An 18,972-nucleotide genomic window follows, 5' to 3' on the forward strand; every position below is an offset into this window, starting at 1 on the left:
ACCTCAACACCTGTCGGTGTCAAATGGCTACCACGATGATCGCAATCGCTTATCTATTTCCATCCTGCAACTAATCTCATACCGATCCGGAAATTATCGCATATATCCAAACATGCTCTTGTCCCGGAAGCCATATTACGAGACAAACCCCCCCAGATCCGTCCACGTCCACCTCACGCTCCGATCCAGCCCGCCCTTGCCCCTTGACGCGAAGCAGATCGTGGCCGTCCGAAACCGAGGGTGGACCCGTGATTTCTGGAAAGACGAGGGGTGGTTGGCCACCGGTTAAAACGCCGGTGCCAGTGGCTGCCTCCCGTCTCCCTCTTCTCCTACGCGCACGGGGAGGGAAGAATTGGTTCGTTGGCGTTGGCCTTGGCCTCGGATCCAGAGCGCGGAACGCGTGCGGCGTTCGGATCGACCCGCTCGAAGGCCGGGGGGCGCGAGGTAGGGGCCAGGATCGGCGGCGATGGTGAAGGCCGTGGTGGTGGGCGCGGCGGTCGTGGCGTGTGCGGCGGTCGGGGTGGCGGTGGTGCTGGAGCGCCGCCGGCGTAAGCGAGACGCCGACCTCCTGGGGTCCGCGGAGGCGGAGAGGAGGAGGCGCGCGGCCGCCGTGATCGAGGAGGTCGAGAGCAGCCTCGCCACGCCCACGGCGCTGCTGCGGAGCATCGCGGACGCCATGGTCGCCGAGATGGAGCGCGGCCTGCGCGGGGACATCCACGCGCAGCTCAAGATGCTCATTAGCTACGTCGACAGCCTCCCCACCGGGTAAACGGCTCCCCGCTCCCTGTCTGATCTTGCATCCCCTTTTCCTTTCTTTTTCTTTTTCCCTTCCAGTTCCAGTTCCAGGGTGTGATTGACTGATTGTGATCTGGGCCGCGTGAGCTTTGTGATCCGAGACATGCCGGCTTCTCGTGGGAAAGAAAAAAAAGGCACATACGGACGTGATCTGGACTCAAAAGCGTGTCCTTGATCGCGTAAGCTTGGCGAAACCTTTTTATTGGCAAATCAGGTAGAGATCTGATTGTGATTTTTACGGTATGGCTGCGCTTGTCCTTGTCATGATTAAGCGATTCTCTCCCATGGCCATGGGCCAAACTGTGGATTGTTACGTCCCGATATTTGTAGGACTATATGAATCAGTGAGCATAGGCAGCTCCGGAGTCTAGGCACCCTCCAATCCAAGTAGGCTCTACTATAGATATTAGATTTGGTAGCACTCTATCTATATTGCTTCTGTTCAAATGTCAATGTGTTGTTCCGGGACTTATGGTTTGTTTTAGCAGTTTGTACATTTATTATATCTACTAATTGAGCTTATCTGGTGCAATAAATTGGTAAAATCACTATGGTCTCAAGAAGCATTGCAGTTAAAAATTGTCAGTCAACTCCAGAAAAATAGGTGCTATTAAATATAAGAGCATCACCAAGAGACTTTTTAATTTCATTCTCTAAATCCTCATTCGGAGAGCCATTTGAATAAAAGCCGCTCTCTATATCCTTTCATCTTCTAACAGTTTCTCTATATTTTGTACCCACTTTGGAGAGCCATCCTTGCTCTCCATCTTTGGCCAGTGAGTAACCAGGAATAGATGATGACAATATTTAGATATCTAATTGAAGACCTGTTGGGTTTTTTTCCCAACCAAAATCTCTATTCCTACCATTACGGAAGGATATAAAGAGGCTCTTGGAGTTGCTCTAGTGGTTCTATCACCACCAGTTTGTTAAGGCAATCCACTCTTCAGCGTGGAATGTTAACTCTAACACTTGTGCTGCACTTCATTTATCCACATATGGGTTTTGCTTCTGCAGAGATGAACATGGGCTGTTTTATGCACTGGATCTTGGAGGGACCAACTTCCGTGTGCTGCGAGTCCAGCTAGGAGGAAAGGAGAAACGTGTTGTCAAACAACAGTATGAGGAGGTTTCCATTCCACCACATTTGATGGTCGGGACTTCCATGGTGAGTACTTGCTGTTCTAATTTTAGTTTCTTGAAGTTGTGCGTTTTCAACACTGTTTGTCTTATGTATCTTGAATTATTGATACAGGAACTATTTGATTTCATTGCTGCTGCATTGGCTAAATTTGTCGGTACTGAAGGTGAAGATTTCCAACTCCCAGAGGGTAGGCAGAGAGAACTTGGTTTCACTTTTTCCTTCCCGGTGAACCAAACATCAATATCATCAGGAACACTCATCAAGTGGACAAAGGGCTTTTCCATCAATGGCACGGTAAAAAATTGAAACAATTTTACCTAATTCGATCTATTGAATACCTTCCTATAGTTCAGTAAGGCCTTATTTGGTTATTCGTATCCCATGTGGATAGGATGGGACTGAAAAAAATTATGAAAGATTTTGACTTGTTTGGGATTTAAACTCACTCAATTCCACCCAATCCACATGTGTTGAGAGTAAAACAAACAAGCCCTAAGGTGGGATCAATGTGTAATTTCTTATTGCCTAAAAAAGTGGAATTTTTTAATTACCCTAAAAGTGGAGTTTCTTAATAGTACATGAATTTATCTTCGATATTTCCTTCATAAACCCAATTTGAGGGGTACCTATGTACCATTAAGTAGCACCAGGTTGTACCAGCTGATGTCCTGACCACATTTCCTTTTGCAAAGAAATGATATGTAGTTTCTCCTAGATTTTTTCTAGTATAGAGTTTAGTTTAGTATAGAGTAGTGACTCTGATATTTTGTAGTAGCTATGTGCCTATGTCAATTTGAACTTTAATTGATGTGCTTTTGTAAATGTGATTTCATTCTAATTTTCTTACCTTTAAACAAACTTACCAAATTGTCTCTGTTCATTTTCCACCTCATGGATTAATGATCAAACAGAATTGTTTGTCTGGAAGTAGATTAAGTTTAGACTGGAAGGACATTTATGAGACTCTAAGAGCATCTCCAACAATGCCTCAAACTAGTGCCTCAAATTGAAATATAGGGCTCTAAACAGGAAAAACTACTCCAACAGTGCTTCATTTTGTAAAATTTTGTCAAAAACATATAGGCACCCTCTCAAGTGCTTCAAATATACTACATCCTAGTGTGCTGCCCTATAATCTATAATTAGGGTTTTACTGTTGGAGCAGAATATTTTATTGGTGCCGTAAACCATATAAAATATACTCGTTTTTAAATTATAGGGCATTTTTATAGGACACGTTGTTGGAGATGCTCTAAGGGCTTGTTTGGTTAGAAGGGGATTGGAGGAGATCAAGAGCATGTACGGTTGCATTCGGATTATAGGGGATTGAGGGGGTTAAATCTCTTTTTATTCAATTTTGACTAACAAGGGATTTAATCCCCTCCAATCCATTTAAATTCACTCCTAACCAAACAAGCCATAAGGGGGAAATGGACTAATTTCCCGCTCAATCCCCTACAATCCTCTTCTAACCAAACAAGCCCTAAGAATATTATGTATGCCTTGAGGTGATGTCTGTGTTACTTGTCAATTGTCATAATAATAACAGTTATTTGATTTGTACATTTGATTGCCCCTGAATCAGGTTGGTGAAGATGTTGTTTCTGAGTTGAGCAGGGCCATGGAGAGGCAGGGACTAGATATGAAAGCTACGGCATTAGTAAGTAGCTACCAGTTAAACTATTGAACTTTTTGCACAATATATTTGTAAAGTTCCTCATTCTATGTTTTTCGAACCTTTTATCTGTTGATAGAATACCAAAACTATTAGATTATGCAAAACATTTCTTTCGGAGTCTTCTTGAAAATCTCCAATGTTTATTTTGATGCTTTGTAGGTCAATGATACAGTGGGCACATTGGCTGGTGGGAGATATATGGATACCGATGTAGTTGCAGCTGTAATATTGGGCACTGGTACAAATGCAGCATATGTGGAGCATGCAAATGCAATTCCTAAATGGACTGGGTTACTGCCTAAATCTGGAAAGATGGTTAGTGCTTGAATTCTTTATACTAGGGATCACATAGTTGTATGAAACCATCGTATGGTCTTACACCATTAGAACCGTGTAACCATGAAATATTATTCTTGGTGCTCTAGGTAATTAATACAGAGTGGGGGAGCTTCAAATCCAACAAACTTCCTCTTTCAGAATATGACAAAGCCATGGACTTTGAAAGTTTGAACCCTGGAGAGCAGGTATTGTTGCTCTGGCGGTTGACTTTACCATTTCAGGTGACTGCATGAATATATGTGGATAACTTATGCGTGGCTTCTGACAGATATACGAGAAAATGATTTCTGGTATGTATCTCGGAGAGATTGTTCGAAGAATTTTACTGAAGTTGGCACATGAAGCTTCTCTATTTGGGGATGTTGTTCCACCTAAGCTGGAGCTGCCATTTATATTGAGGTATGCTTTCTTGTCCTATGGACATCCAGCTGTTCAAGCTTGTTTGCTACATTGTTGGTATGGAAAAGTTGTTTATGTCTCTTTAATAGGCTAAGTTAGATGTCACATCAGTAAGTAATCCAAAGAAGGCGACATGATACAATATTTTTTTTGGTCAACTCTGTTTATTTCAATTGGTTGCAATAAACATGGTCTCTGATATGCTGCAATTTTACTTTTGAATAACTATCTTGATGGCATGAGAAAATGTGTGCCTAGAAACAGCTTGCTTCAGGGAGCTTTATATTAGATTAGATTTCAGGGCTAATAAAGTATTTACCTGGAGCTAAAACAAACGGTCACCTTGTAACTCTCGTTAGTCTATTAACAGGTACATGTATTGGGTTTGAGGCATGTTGATGCTTAACATCTTTGTGTGATGCTTAACATTTTCTTTGGCACCAGCTCTTTCTGTGCCCTTTTTATGCTTATTAGTAAGTTGAAACCTATGTATCAATTAGTACATGTTCGATGAATACATTCGTTGTGGTATCACAGGACGCCAGATATGTCAGCCATGCATCATGACTCCTCACATGACCTCAAAACTCTTGGAGCTAAACTGAAGGACATAGTCGGGGTACGGCTTGCCTGTGCCAAATTGGCTTGTTGTTCATAAATAGTCAGTCAGTGTGACTCTCGGTCCCTTACGGCATATACATTTGTTCTCATGTTCAGGTCGCGGACACTTCCCTGGAAGTAAGGTACATCACTCGTCACATCTGTGACCTTGTCGCAGAGCGTGCAGCACGCCTGGCCGCCGCAGGCGTGTACAGCATCCTGAAGAAGATAGGCCGGGACAAAGTACCAAGCGGTGGCGGTAAAATGCCGAGGACCGTAGTTGCCTTGGACGGTGGGCTCTACGAACACTACAAGAAGTTCAGCAGTTGCGTAGAAGCGACTCTCACAGACTTGCTCGGCGAGGAGGCTTCTTCCTCCGTGGTCGCCAAGCTGGCCAACGACGGCTCTGGCATTGGAGCTGCGCTTCTCGCAGCCTCACACTCCCAGTATCAGTATGGCGCGAGTGACTAGTAGTCCTGAAATGGGCGCGGATCGAGATTTTGAGTGTAGCTCTCATTTATCTTTTCTTTTTTCCCTTTTCAAAACATCTTTTTGGGGATTTTTTTCGGCTTCCTTTTGTTGGCTATTCCGTGGATGCACTTACGGCTCTGCATTGGGATGTAGCTAGTATAGAGCCAATGAGTTTGGAGGTTATCTAATGGCACAAGGCAGGAGCATGGAAATGGAAGCAGAGCAATGACATTCATGCTCTGCCCATTCTTTTTTCCCCTTGTATGGTGTTGTAAACCAATAAAAAAATGTTAACCCTTTTTTTTGTGTGTGTTGGCAATAAAGAGAATACGATAATTTGACCATGTGTCAAGTATATGACTTGATTTTTTTTGAAACATGTAAGGGCGGATTTTTTTTCAGATCATATGGTTTTAAGACTGGGGTTACATGAAAAGAAGCTCGCCGAGAGGGGTGGATAGGCGGAAACTGAAATTTACAATTTTAAACACACTACAAGCCGGGGTTAGCGTTAGAACGAATATTAAGTTCGGGAGAGGGGAAAACAAATCAACCAAGAACCTAGTTACCGTTGAGGTGGTCACAAAGACTAGGTCTCTTTCAACCATTTCCCTCTCTCAAACGGCCACTTAGACCGAGTGAGGCTTCTTCCTTAATATCACGGGTCACTTAGACCCCGCAAGGATCACCACACAATTGGTGTTTCTTGCCTCGCTTACAAAGCACTTGAGAGTAAGAAGTGAGAAAGAAAAGAAAGCCAAGCCAAGCAAACAAGAGCAACAAGAAACACAAGTAATCCTCTCACAAGTCCTAATGCACTAGAATCAGATCGGTGGCTTTAATTTGTGTCGGCGTTTCGAGACCGGAGGGTCCCTGGACCGACGAGTGAAATGTCGCTGCGTGCCCCAGCCCAGATGGGTCGGCGCGAGGCCGAGCACGAAGGGGGGAGAAAGGTGGCTGGAGACGGGCGTGAGAGAGGTGGAAATCCCGCGGCCTTCGTGTTCGTCCCGCGCCCAGGTCGGGTGCGCTTGCAGTAGGGGATTACAAGCGTCCACGCGGGAGAGGGAGCGAGCGGCCTCACGCGAGCGCCTGTCTCGTCCTCGTCCCCGCGCGGCCAACCCCATGTAAGAGGGCCCTGGTCCTTCCTTTTATAGACGTAAGGAGAGGATCCAGGTGTACAATGGGAGGTGTAGCAGAGTGCTACGTGTCTAGCGGAGGAGAGCTAGTGCCCTAAGTACACGCCGTCGTGGCAGCCGGAGAGGTTTTGGCACCCAGTTGGTGTGATGTCGTGGCCGTCGGAGGAGCGCTGGAGCCTGGCGGAAGGACAGCTATCGGGGCGGTTGAGTCCTTGCTGACGTCCTCTTGCTTCCGTAAGGGGGCCGAGAGCCGCTGTCGTCAGGGAGCGTGCGGGGCGCCATCATTGCCTATCTGGCGGAGCGAGCCAGATGGGACGCCGGTCTTGTTCCCCGTAGCCTGAGTCAGCTCGGGGTAGGGTAATGATGGCGCCTCCTGTTGACGTGGTTGGCCCGCGCCCTAGGTTGGGTGATGTGGAGGCTCCTCCGAGGTCGAGGTCGAGTTTGTCTTCCGTGGCCGTGGTCGAGTCCGAGCCCCTGGGTCGGGCGAGGCGGAGACCGTCGGCTGAAGCCAGGGCGGAGTCTGAGCCCTGGGGTCGGGCGAAGCGGAGTTCGTCGTCTTTTGGGGCTGAGCCCAAGTCCGAGCCCTGGGTCGGGTGGAGCGGAGTTCGTCGTCTTCTGGGGCTGAGCCCAAGTCCGAGCCCTGTGTCGGGCGGAGCAGAGTTCGTCGTCTTCTGGGGCTGAGCCCAAGTCCGAGCCCTGGGTCGGGCGGAGCAGAGTTCGTCGTCTTCTGGGGCTGAGCCCGAGTCCGAGCCCTGGGTTGGGCGGAGCGGAGTTCGTCGTCTTCCGGGGCTTAGCCCGAGTCCGAGCCCTGGGTCGGGCGGAGCGGAGTTCGCCGTCTTCTAGGGCTTAGCCCGAGTCCGAGCCCTGGGTCGGGCGGAGCGGAGTTTCCTATAGCGCCTGCGGCCGGGCCTGACTGCCTGTCAGCCTCACTCTGTCAAGTGGCACCGCAGTCGGAGCGGCGCAGGCGGTGCTGTCTTTCTGTCAGGCCGGTCAGTGGAGCGGCGAAGTGACGGCGGTCACTTCGGCTCTGTCGACTGAAGGGCGCGCGTCAGGATAAAGGTGTCAGGCCACCTTTGCATTAAATGCTCCTGTGATTTGGTCGGTCGGCGTGGCGATTTGGTCAGGGTTGCTTCTTGGCGAAGACATGGCCTCGGGCGAGCCAGAAATATGTTCGCCGCTGGAGGGGGGCCTCGGGCGAGGCGGAGATCCTCCGGGGTCGGCTGCCCTTGTCCGAGGCTAGGCTCGGGCGAGGCGTGATCGAGTCCCTCGAATGGACCGATCCCTGACTTAATCGCTCCCATCAGGCCTTTGCAGCTTTATGCTGATGGGGGTTACCAGCTGAGAATTAGGAGCCTTGAGGGTACCCCTAATTATGGTCCCCGTCAGTAGCCCCCGAGCCTCGAAGGGAGTGTTAGCACTCGCTTGGAGGCTTTCGTCGCACTTTTTTGCAATGGGACCAGCCTTTCTCGGTTGCGTTTTGTTCCGGGGGGTGCGCGCGAGCGCACCCGCCGGGTGTAGCCCCCGAGGCCTCGGAGGAGTGGTTTGACTCCTCCGAGGTCTTAATGCCTCGCGTAATGCTTCGACTGGTCTGGTCGTTCCCTCATGCGAGCTGGCCGTAGCCCGGGTGTACGGTCGGGTCCCAAGTTCTCGGGCTGGTATGTTGATGCTGTCAACGGTTTGGCCGGAGCCGGGTTTGCGAGAGCAGCCCCCGAGCCTCTGCACAGGGCGAGAGGGCAATCAGGGGCAGACTCGACTTTTTTACATACGCCTCTGCGTCGCCTTTCCACAAGGAGGAGGAGGAGGGGGGGGGAAGCGCCATGTTGCCCTCGGTGGGCGCCGAACATGGTGTCTCCGGTGAGCTGCAGGCGGGTAATCCGAGCGGACGTCCGTGCCCCATTCGCTAGGGGTCGGCTAGAGGCCCAGAGGCGCGCCCAAAAATACTTGCGGGTGATCTGCCGGTCCCGGTCCCCTGTCGACGGGGTCCGAGGGCTCGATGCCTCCCTCTGATGGGATTCCGTTACAAGATCGTTCCCGCTGGTCTCGGAAATGTCCTAGGGTACCTCGGGAGCGCAACCCGAGCCTTGGTTATGTATCAAACGTACCCATGGTCATCCCTCGCTCTGTGTCTGAGGCGGCTGTGAACCCTTCAGGGGCCAGCCTTCGAACCCCTGATCAGTAGTGGGCGCGGAGCCCGAGTAGTCTGAGGCGGCCGTTGAACCCTTCCGAGGGGCCGGCCTTCGAACCTCTGACCAGTAGTGGGTGTGGAGCCCACGTGCTCTGAGGCGGCTGTTGAACCCTTCCGAGGGGCCAGCCTTCGAACCTCTGATCAGTAGGGAGGCTCGGAGCCTGGTTCCTTCACGGGGAAGGATCCTTTTCGGGGTATCCCCCTTTCCCGGTCCCTGTTGTAAGAGAGAGAAAGAGGAAAAAAAGGAAAAGGATACGAAATCGAACGACGCGGCGTACCTTTTTTGACGCAGTCATTATGGCGAAGGCGAAGCGTCGCTCGCTTCTCCTGCCAGAGGCGCCGCCTGTCCCGCCGCGGAGTTAATGCGACGGGGCGAGTGGTTCGCGGGGCGGCCGTTGCGCGTGCGCGGGCCGTTCGAGGAACGGAACACGGGCGCATCGTCTTCACGCCGTGAGAGAGGGTTCTCTCGCTGCCCCCGGATGGGACGTAAGCTTGGCTGACGACGTGACCGCTGCTCCTGCCCACCTGCCACCGCCATTACTGCCGGCCCATTTTTGGCCGCATTGACCGTCGCGCCAGGCTGGCGCTGCTGGGTCGTGCGCTGGGTTGCCTCGAGTCACGGTATCAGTTCCGCAGTCGAGGAGGCGCGGTAGTGGCGCAAGTGGCGGTGCAGTTGCTTGCACGAAGCATCCGGCGCGCCGGTTGCATGACCCGTGGGCCTGGGCCTCCATGCTGGGCATGCTGGAAGTCGGAGAAGTGCGCCCACTTGGCGCGGTTGCATGCCGCCTGCATGGCTGCCCGCCCTTTCGCCCGCTGGTCTGGGCAAAAGTGGAGAGCCGCTTGTAATCCGCTGGGCGGTTGCACGCACCGCGCGCGGCGGTTTGGCTTCTTCTGCTCTGGGCTGGCTTGCATGACGTGTGGGACCCAGCCCCCGCGCCGTAGGGGGAGGACCTTGGAGCGTGTCGGAGAAGACTCAGCCCCCGACGGTTGGGGACGCAAGTAGGGAGAGTCGCCTTTAAAAGGAGGGTGACCCCCTTGAAAGGCGACCATGTCTTCGCGCTCCCTTATGCATCGTGCCTTTCCACCTTCCAAGCCCCCGGATGGGGGATACCCGCAATCTTTCCGCCTTGTCGTTGGGGGAACGCAACTCCGTGGGAGTTGGTACCTTTCGGCCATCGCTCGGTTTCAAGGATTTTCATCATGCAGCCCGGTTGCACCCCTCCGCCTACGGTCACCCAAGACGGTGACCACCAGCCCCTGGGTGGGGAGAAGCAAGCCGGGCTGCGATCTTGGTCCCACCCTCAGCTTCAAGGGTGTTCATCATCCTCGCTGGGGTGGAGGCCGGGCTGAGCCGGAGCTCTACCTCCCGCGCGGTTTTGTGGGTCAGCCTCTCCTTCATCGTTCGAGGGAGAGGGCGCTCACTGGCCCTGCGGGAGGGGCGGACTTCGACAACGCGGGGCTGGTCGACGGCGGGTGTCGTCAGCCTCGGTGCGTTGGACTCGCCGGCTTGGCTCCCGGTGCCCCCTCCTGCCGCGAAGGCGGTTGTCGCACCGAGCGCGCGGGAGGACCGCCCAAGATGTCGCGCGCTGCCAGGGCGGCGTTCGTGTTCTGGGGCGGTCCTGCCTTTACACCAGTACGTCGCCTTCATGCGGAGGTCGGTGCCCCACTCGTCCGGGAGGGTCTGAGTGGGGATCTGCCGGAGGGCTGACGGCCCCTGCCGTCGGTGCCGAGGTGGAGGCAGCTCGAGAAGTCCCCGTTGCCGACGGGATCACCGTCACCATCCGTGCTTCGGGCCTCCGGCTCTTTGTACTTGTCCTCGCCCCTCGAGCGTCGGCGTAGGCGAGGCAAGGTTGCAGCAGCGTCCGCCCGGAGGCCATCGCTGCTGCAGTTCGGCCACCCAGAGCGGGTGACGGCACGCCGTTCGTCGGTCTTCCGTTACTCCGCAGGCCCCCCCATCGAGTGGGGTTGTTCGTACCTGCGGAGGTGGAACCGGAGTTCCGTTTGTAATGGCACTTTGAATGCCAGTGTTTTTGTTCATTGTGGCTGTCGAGGCCTGAACATGTATGTAATTTCGGCACGGAGCCATGTTTTTTCCTTATTTTCGAGCACTAAGACTCGCCTGTTGGTTGTCTGAACCGCTTCACCAAGCGTGAGTCGCCCCGTGTAAAGGTGACGAGTGAGGTATCCGTATCCCGGAGGCGTAGGAGTCCCTCGGCTCGGTCGGCCTTGTTGTCCGAGGCTTCCCTTGCTTAGTTAAAGGAACCCCTCGGCCGCTCTTCGATGAGCCGAGGCCAGGGGTAGCGGTGTCAGCGCGAACAGAGGCAGAGTTGGCTCAAAAAGAAGACCTAGTCGGCCGGAGCCTGGCCGGGTCGTCCGTTAGCGGGACCGACGCCGGAATTGATCTGCCGAGGCCTCGGGCCGGGCTGATGTCCTTGGGGGATAGCCGGCCGAGGCCCCGGGATGACCGGCCGAGCCGCCTGCTCGGGCCGGATTCTCGGAGAAGCCCCTGGCGGCGATGGCCCGGGCTTGGTGATGACGTTGTCCTTCAGAGCGGAGACCCTCGGACCGCGTCGCCGTCCGAGGCTAGGTCGGACCTCGCCGAAGGTGTTGTCGACGCCGAGGGTGCTGCTGCTCCCTTTAGCCGTCAAGATCCGAGCCTGCAGGATCAGATTATCTTGTAGCGTGTGTTTTCTGCGGCCGCCGAGGCCAAAACACACCCTTGCCGTGTTGTAAAGCCGCGTCTCCTTTCCTCTTGTTTCGAGTATCTGGACTTTTTTGTCGGTAACAGAATTGTTTGTGCGAGCGAGAGTTGCTTCTCACGGAAGGTGATGAGTGAGGTATCCGTATCCCGGAGGCGTAGGAGTCCCTCGGCTCGGTCGGCCTTGCCGCTTACGCGCACTCTTACCCGTCCATGGGGTTCTGTCACCGACGCAGTCGAGAAGGCCCGAAGAATCGCTCCGGCAGAAGGGCTTCCGAACGTGAAGACTTGTTCGGTCCGCGGAATCACTTATTCGAACGTGAGTTACTTATCGCAGAAGGTGATGAGTGAGGTATCCGTATCCCGGAGGCGTAGGAGTCCCTCGGCTCGGTCAGCCTTGGCTGCTTACGTGTACTCCATCGTTTTCAGGATCCACTTTCGAAGTAGTCGAAAAGCACGAAAGACATTATGGCAGAAAAGATCTTTTTTCGAGGAAAATTTCGACGCAGAGAGGGTTCCGCCCTTTTAGCCCCCGAGGGAGGGTCGGGCTTTGCCGAGGCAAGGCTGACCCTTCCTTGATGACTAAACTTTGTGTGGGAGCGAGGTATATGAACAACTTGAAAACATCTTAAGGGTAGAAGCGACGTAGCTGTTGGATGTTCCAAGCGTTGTTGTAGACCTCGCCTTGACTGTTGGCCAGCTTGTACGTTCTGTGCTTCAGAACTTTGGCGATGACGAACGGCCCCTCCCAGGGGGGCGTGAGCTTGTGTCGACCTCGGGCGCCTTGTCGCAGCCGAAGCACCAGGTCGCCCACCTGGAGGTCTCGGGACCGGACCCCTCGGGCGTGGTAGCGTCGCATGGACTGCTGGTACCGCGCCGAGTGTAGTAAGGCCTTGTCCCGAGCATGTTCCAACTGGTCCAGCGAGTCTTCTCGACTAGCTTGGTTGCTTTGGTCGGCATAGGCCCTCGTCCTCGGGGAACCGTATTCCAGGTCTGTGGGCAAGATGGCCTCGGCCCCATAGACTAGAAAGAACGGCGTGAAGCCCGTGGCTCGGCTCGGTGTTGTCCTCAGGCTCCAGACCACCGAGGGGAGTTCCTTCATCCATCGCTTGCCGAACTTGTTGAGGTCGTTGTAAATTCGAGGCTTGAGTCCTTGTAGAATCATGTCGTTGGCACGCTCTACTTGCCCATTCGTCATGGGATGAGCCACGGCGGCCCAGTCCACCCGGATGTGGTGATCCTCGCAGAAGTCCAGGAACTTTCTGCCGGTGAACTGGGTGCCGTTGTTGGTGATGATGGAGTTCGGGACCCCGACACGATGGATGATGTTGGTGAAGAACGCCACCGCCTGCTCGGACCTGATGCTGTTTAGGGGTCGGACCTCGATCCACTTGGAGAATTTGTCGATGGCGACCAACAGGTGCGTGTAGCCCCCGGGTGCCTTCTGCAAGGGGCCGACGAGGTCCAGACCCCACACAGCAAAAGGCCAGGTGATGGGTATCGTCTGCAGAGCCTGAGCGGGCAGGTGGGTCTGCCTTGCGTAGAACTGACACCCTTCGCAGGCGCGGACAATTCTAGTGGCGTCGGCCACCGCCGTTGGCCAGTAGAAACCTTGTCGGAAAGCATTTCCGACAAGGGCTCGAGGTGCTGCGTGGTGGCCGCAAGCCCCCCGAGTGTATTTCTCGGAGGAGTTCCTGACCTTCGGTGGTGGAGATGCATCGCTGGAGGATGCCTGAAGGGCTGCGGTGGTAGAGCTCCTTCCCTTCTCCCAGCAAGACGAACGACTTGGCGCGCCGCGCCAACCGCCGAGCTTTGACTCGATCGAGGGGTAGCTCTCCTCGGTGGAGATATCGCAGGTACGGGGTCTGCCAGTTTTGATCAGGCGTGACCCCGCTTTGCTCCCCCTCGACGTGCAGCGTCTCGCCCTCGGGGGCCGAGGGTACCTCGGGCTGAACCGAGGGTGCCTCGGGCCGAGCCGAGGGTGCCTCGGACTGTGCCGAGGGTACCTCGGGCTGGGCCGAGGGTGCCTCAGGCTCGGGCGTGTCGTCGATCTTGACGGAGGGTTGATGCAGATCTCAGGAGAAGACGTCCGGGGGAACCGTTGTTCGCCCCGAGGCTATTTTAGCCAGCTCGTCCGCAGTCTCGTTGTAGCGCCGAGCGATGTGGTTGAGCTCGAGCCCGTAGAACTTGTCTTCCAGGCGCCGAACCTCATCGAAGTAGGCCTCCATCTTCGGGTCGCGGCAGTGGGAGTTCTTCATGACTTGGTCGATGACGAGCTGCGAGTCACCGCGAGCGTCGAGGCGTCAGACCCCTAGCTCGACGGCAATCCGCAACCCATTGACCAGAGCCTCATACTCAGCTACATTGTTGGACGCCGGGAAATGGAGGCGTAGCACGTAGCGTAGGTGCTTCCCGAGGGGCGAGATGAAGAGTAGGCCTACGTCGGCTCCTGTCTTCATCAGCGACCCGTCAAAGAACATGGTCCAGAGCTCCGGTTGGATCGGAGCTGTTGGTAGCTGGGTGTCGACCCATTCAGCCACGAAGTCCGCCAAGACCTAGGATTTGATGGCCTTCCGAGGGGCGAACGAGATTGTTTCGCCCATGATTTCCACCGCCCACTTTGCAATCCTACCCGAGGCCTCTCGGCAATGGATGATCTCCCCCAGGGGGAAGGATGACACCACAGTTACCGGATGAGACTCGAAGTAGTGTCGCAACTTCCGCCGTGTCAGGATCACCGCGTACAGCAGCTTCTGAACTTGTGGGTAGCGGATCTTGGTTTCGGACAGTACCTCGCTGACGAAGTAGACTGGCCTCTGAACGGGCAATGCATGCCCCTCTTTTTGCCTCTCGACCACAATCGCGGCGCTAACCACCTGAGTGGTCGCGGCGACGTAGACCAAGAGGGCTTCTCCGGCAGCTGGGGGCACCAAGATAGGCGCCTTTGTGAGGAGCGCCTTCAGGTTCCCGAGGGCTTCCTCGGCCTCAGGGGTCCAAGTGAAACACTCGGCCTTCCTTAAGAGGCGGTACAGAGGTAGACCTCTTTCGCCGAGGCGTGAGATGAAGCGGCTCAGAGCCGCGAGACATCCCATGACCCTCTGTACGCCTTTCAAGTCCTTGATGGGCCCCATGCTGGTGATGGCTGCGATCTTCTCCGGGTTGGCTTTGATGCCCCGCTCGGAGACGATGAACCCCAAGAGCATGCCTTGGGGCACCCTGAAGACACACTTTTCGGGATTGAGCTTGACGCCTTTCGCCTTGAGACATCGGAATGTCACTTCAAGGTCGGAAAGGAGGTCAGAGGCTTTCCTCGTCTTGACTACGATGTCATCGACGTAGGCCTCGACCGTGCGGCCAATGTGATCGCCGAACACATGGTTCAAGCACCGCTGGTACGTCGCGCCCGCATTCCTCAAGCCGAACGGCATGGTGACATAGCAGTACATGCCGAAGGGTGTGATGAAAGAAGTCGCGAGCTGGTCGGACTCTTTCATCCTGATTTGGTGATACCCTGAGTAGGCATCGAGGAAAGACAGGGTTTCGCACCTAGCAGTGGAATCCACGATTTGATCGATGCGAGGCAGAGGGTAGGGAACCTTCGGACATGCTTTGTTCAGACCAGTGTAGTCTACACACATCCGCCATTTCCCCCCTTTCTTTCTCACAAGCACAGGGTTGGCAAGCATTCGGGATGGAATACCTCTTTGATGAACCCTGCCGCCATTAGCTTGTGGATCTCCTCGCCTATGGCTCTGCGCTTCTCCTCGTCGAATCGGCGCAGAGGCTGCTTGACGGGTCGGGCTCCGGCTCGGATGTCCAGCGAGTGCTCGGCGACATCCCTCGGTATGCCGGGCATGTCCGAGGGACTCCGCGCGAAGACGTCGGCGTTCGCGCGGAGAAAGTCGACGAGCACTGCTTCCTATTTGGGATCGAGCTCGGAATCGATCCGGATCTGCTTGGAGGCGTCGCTCCTGGGGTCGAGGGGGACGGACTTAACCGTCTCCGCTGGCTCGAAGTTGCCGGCATGACGCTTCACGTCTGGCACCTCCTTAGAGAGGCTCTCTAGGTCGGCGATGAGGGCCTCGGACTCAGCGAGGGCCTCGGCGTACTCCACGCACTCAACGTCGCATTCGAACGCGTGTTTGTACGTGGGGCCGACGGTGATGACCCCGTTGGGGCCCGACATCTTGAGCTTGAGGTAGGTGTAGTTGGGGACGACCATGAACTTCGCGTAGCATGGCCTCCCCAGTACCGTGTGGTAGGTTCCTCGGAACCCGACCACCTCGAACGTCAGGGTCTCCCTTCGGAAGTTGGAGGGTGTTCCGAAGCAGACGCGAAGATCGAGTTGTCCGAGGGGCTGGACGCGCTTCCCGGGGATGATCCCATGGAAAGGCGCAGCGCCCGCCCGGACCGAGGACAGATCGATACGCAGAAGCCCGAGGGTCTCGGCGTAGATGATGTTGAGGTTGCTGCCTCCGTCCATGAGGACCTTGGTGAGCCTGACGTCGCCGATGACGGGGTCGACGACGAGCGGGTATTTCCCCGGGCTCGGCACATGGTCGGGGTGGTCGGCTTGGTTGAAGGTGATGGGCTTGTCGGACCAGTCTAGGTAGACTGGCGCCGCCACCTTCACCGAACAGACCTCCCGGCGCTCTTGCTTGCGGTGCCGAGCCGAGGCGTTCGCCGCTTGCCCACCATAGATCATGAAGCAGTCGCGGACCTCGGGGAACTCTCCTGCCTGATGATCTTCCTTCTTGTCGTCGTCGCGGGCCCTGCCACCCTCTGCGGGTGGCCCGGCCCTGTGGAAGTGGCGCCAAAGCATGACGCACTCCTCAAGGGTGTGCTTGACGGGCCCCTGGTGGTAGGGGCACGGCTCCTTGAGCATCTTGTCGAAGAGGTTGGCACCTCCGGGGGGTTTCTGAGGGTTCTTGTACTCGGCGGCGGCGACAAGGTCCGCGTCGGCGGCGTCGCGTTTCGCTTGCGACTTCTTCTTGCCCTTCTTCTTGGCGCTGCGCTGAGTTGACGCCTCGGGGGCATCTTCCGATGGGCGGCCCTGGGGCTGCTTGTCCTTCCGGAAGATAGCCTCGACCGCCTCCTGGCCGGAGGCGAACTTGGTGGCGACATCCATCAGCTCGCTCGCCCTGGTGGGGGTGTTGCGACCCAGCTTGCTCACCAGGTCGCGGCAGATGGTGCCGGCGAGGAACGCGCCGATGACATCCGAGTCGGTGATGTTGGGCAGCTCGGTGCCCTGCTTCGAGAATCGCCGGATGTAGTCCCGGAGAGACTCTCCCGGCTGCTGTCGGTAGCTTCGGAGGTCCCAGGAATTCCCGGGGCGCACGTACGTGCCCTGGAAATTGCCGGCGAAAGCTTGGACTAGGTCATCCCAGTTGGAGATCTGCCCCGGAGGCAGGTGCTCCAACTAGGCGCGAGCGGTGTCGGAGAGGAACACGGGGAGGTTGCGGATGATGAGGTTGTCATCGTCCGTTCCACCCAGTTGGCAGGCCAGACGGTAGTCCGCGAGCCACAGTTCCGGTCTCGTCTCCCCCGAGTCCTTCGTGATAGTAGTCGGGGGTCGGAACCGGGTCAGGAACGGCGCCCGTCGTATGGCCCGGCTGAAGGCCTGCGGACCGGGTGGTTCGGGCGAGGGACTCCAATCCTCCCCGCTGTCGTAGCGTCCCCCACGCCTGGGGTGGTAGCCTCGGCGCACCCTCTCGTCGAGGTGGGCCCGATGGTCGCGGTGATGGTGCTCGTTGCCGAGGCGTCCTGGGGCCGCAGGCGCTGTGTTGCGCGTGCGCCCGGTGTGGACCGAGGCTTCCCACATGAATCGGGAAGTCGCGGCATGATGTTCCGAGGGGTGCCCCTGCTTTTGGGAGGCGGAGCTCTCAGCCCGTCGGACCTCAGCGCCTTCCAGGAGATTCTTGAGCTCTCCCTGGATTCGCCGCCCCTTGGTGGTTGACGGCTCTGGCATCGCATGAAGAAGCATTGCTGCTGCAGCCAGGTTCTGGCCGACCCCACTGGATGCGAGTGGCGGCCTGACCCTGACATCATCGGCGATGCGGTGCTGGAAGCCCTGGGGTAGATGACATATTTCTCCGGCCGGAGGTTGGCCCGCCCATGCCTGCCCGACGTCCCGGCGGATTGGCTCAAGCGCTCCTGCTCCCTCGTCGAGCCTGGCCTGCACCCCGCGGATTTGCTCGAGCTGTGGGTCGTGACCCCCCGCCGGAACGGGGACCACAACTAGCTCCCGTGGGATGTCAACGCGAGGCACCGGCCTAGGGAGATCACCGTCCTCCGGCATGCCGAGATGGTTGCCTTCGGAGGGACCCCCTAGATCGACGTGGAAACATTCGCGGCTTGGGCCGCAGTCCTTGTCGCCGAGGCTGCGGCTACCGTCGGAACAGTCGGAAAGGCAGTAGTCGCATGCGGTCATAAAGTCCCGCATGGCACTGGGGTTGCCAAGTCCAGAGAAATCCCAGCAGAAGTCGGGCGCGTCGTCTTCCTCGGACCCAGAGGGCCCGTAGGTCGAGACGTCCGTCAGCCGGTCCCAGGGTGACCGCACACGATACCCCAGAGGGTTTGGACTCGCCTCTACGAGAGCGTCCGCCAAAGCGAGGTCGCTTGGCGGTTCGAGGCTGAATCTGAAAGGCGTGAGATGGGACTCGGTCGGTACCTCTTGGTCGACGGGCGGCGATGAAGTCACGTCGGGGACTGATTGGACCGTCGTCTCAGGTACGAGGGTGACATCCAGCAAGCCTTTTGCGAGCGCGCTGGCGTCGTCCGTTTGCCCGGAATCGGCGCGTTGCGGGGAGACGGCGCTCGTCCTCGTCTCAAACGCGAGGTCGATGCCCGACGCGCCCCCCGTTAGGGCGCTGGCGCCGTCGACTCGCTCGACAGCCAACGAGGCGCTGCCTCCTGCTTGGCCTTGGTTGCCCCGCCCCCTCCTCCGTCGGTGGGGGAGAGGACGGGGTGAGCTCGAATGTTGTTCTTCCACCACGCGGGGAAGACGTCGTCGATTCCGCCGCCGGCGGGCGGGCTGTCGGCCGCCATTGTCGCTGTCGCACGGCGGTGGAAGGAGTATCATGTCGTAGCTGCCGTCGAGGGACACGAACTCAAGACTCCCGAAACGGAGCACCGTCCCGGGTTGGAGAGGTTGCTGGAGACTGCCCATCTGGAGCTTGACGGGAAGCTGTTCGTCAACACGCAGCAGGCCCCTACCTGGCGCGCCAACTGTCGGCGTTTTGAGACCGGGGGGTCCCTAAGTCGACGAGTGAAATGTTGCCGCGTGCCCTAGCCCAGATGGGTCGGCGCGAGGCCGAGCGCGAAGGGGGGAAGTGAGGTGGCCGGAGATGGGCGAGAGAGAGGTGGAAATCCCGCGGCCTTCGTGTTCGTCCCACGCCCAGGTCGGGTGCGCTTGCAGTAGGGGGTTACAAGCATCCACACGGGAGAGGGAGCGAGCGGCCTTACACGAGCGCCTGTCTCGTCCTCGTCCCCGTGCGGCCAACCCTCTCTAAGAGGGCCCTGGTCCTT

The 18,972-nt window shown here is 56.4% G+C and overlaps 1 protein-coding gene across 1 annotated transcript; it reads left to right on the top strand.

The window, feature by feature from the left end:
* The first annotated feature begins 317 nt into the window (after positions 1-317).
* Positions 318-5,769, top strand: LOC542510 (hexokinase3). The gene is made up of 9 exons (NM_001112059.2): positions 318-765; positions 1,813-1,963; positions 2,051-2,233; positions 3,525-3,599; positions 3,777-3,932; positions 4,043-4,141; positions 4,225-4,355; positions 4,893-4,974; positions 5,073-5,769. The coding sequence occupies exons 1-9, from the start codon at positions 467-469 to the stop codon at positions 5,424-5,426; spliced, it is 1,530 nt and encodes a 509-aa protein (NP_001105529.2). The 5' UTR covers positions 318-466; the 3' UTR covers positions 5,427-5,769.
* Positions 5,770-18,972: the final 13,203 nt, after the last annotated feature.

The sequence above is a fragment of the Zea mays genome, chromosome 8 (genome assembly GCF_902167145.1).
Source record: "Zea mays cultivar B73 chromosome 8, Zm-B73-REFERENCE-NAM-5.0, whole genome shotgun sequence".
In the NCBI taxonomy this organism is placed as follows: domain Eukaryota; kingdom Viridiplantae; phylum Streptophyta; class Magnoliopsida; order Poales; family Poaceae; genus Zea; species Zea mays.

Coding starts and splice junctions, on each gene's coding strand:
- LOC542510 (NM_001112059.2), top strand. CDS start 467: ATGGTGAAGGCCGTGGTGGTGGGCGCGGCGGTCGTGGCGTGTGCGGCG. Junction 766..1,812: donor GTCGACAGCCTCCCCACCGG/GTAAACGGCTCC, acceptor TTGCTTCTGCAG/AGATGAACATGGGCTGTTTT. Junction 3,933..4,042: donor TGCCTAAATCTGGAAAGATG/GTTAGTGCTTGA, acceptor TTGGTGCTCTAG/GTAATTAATACAGAGTGGGG.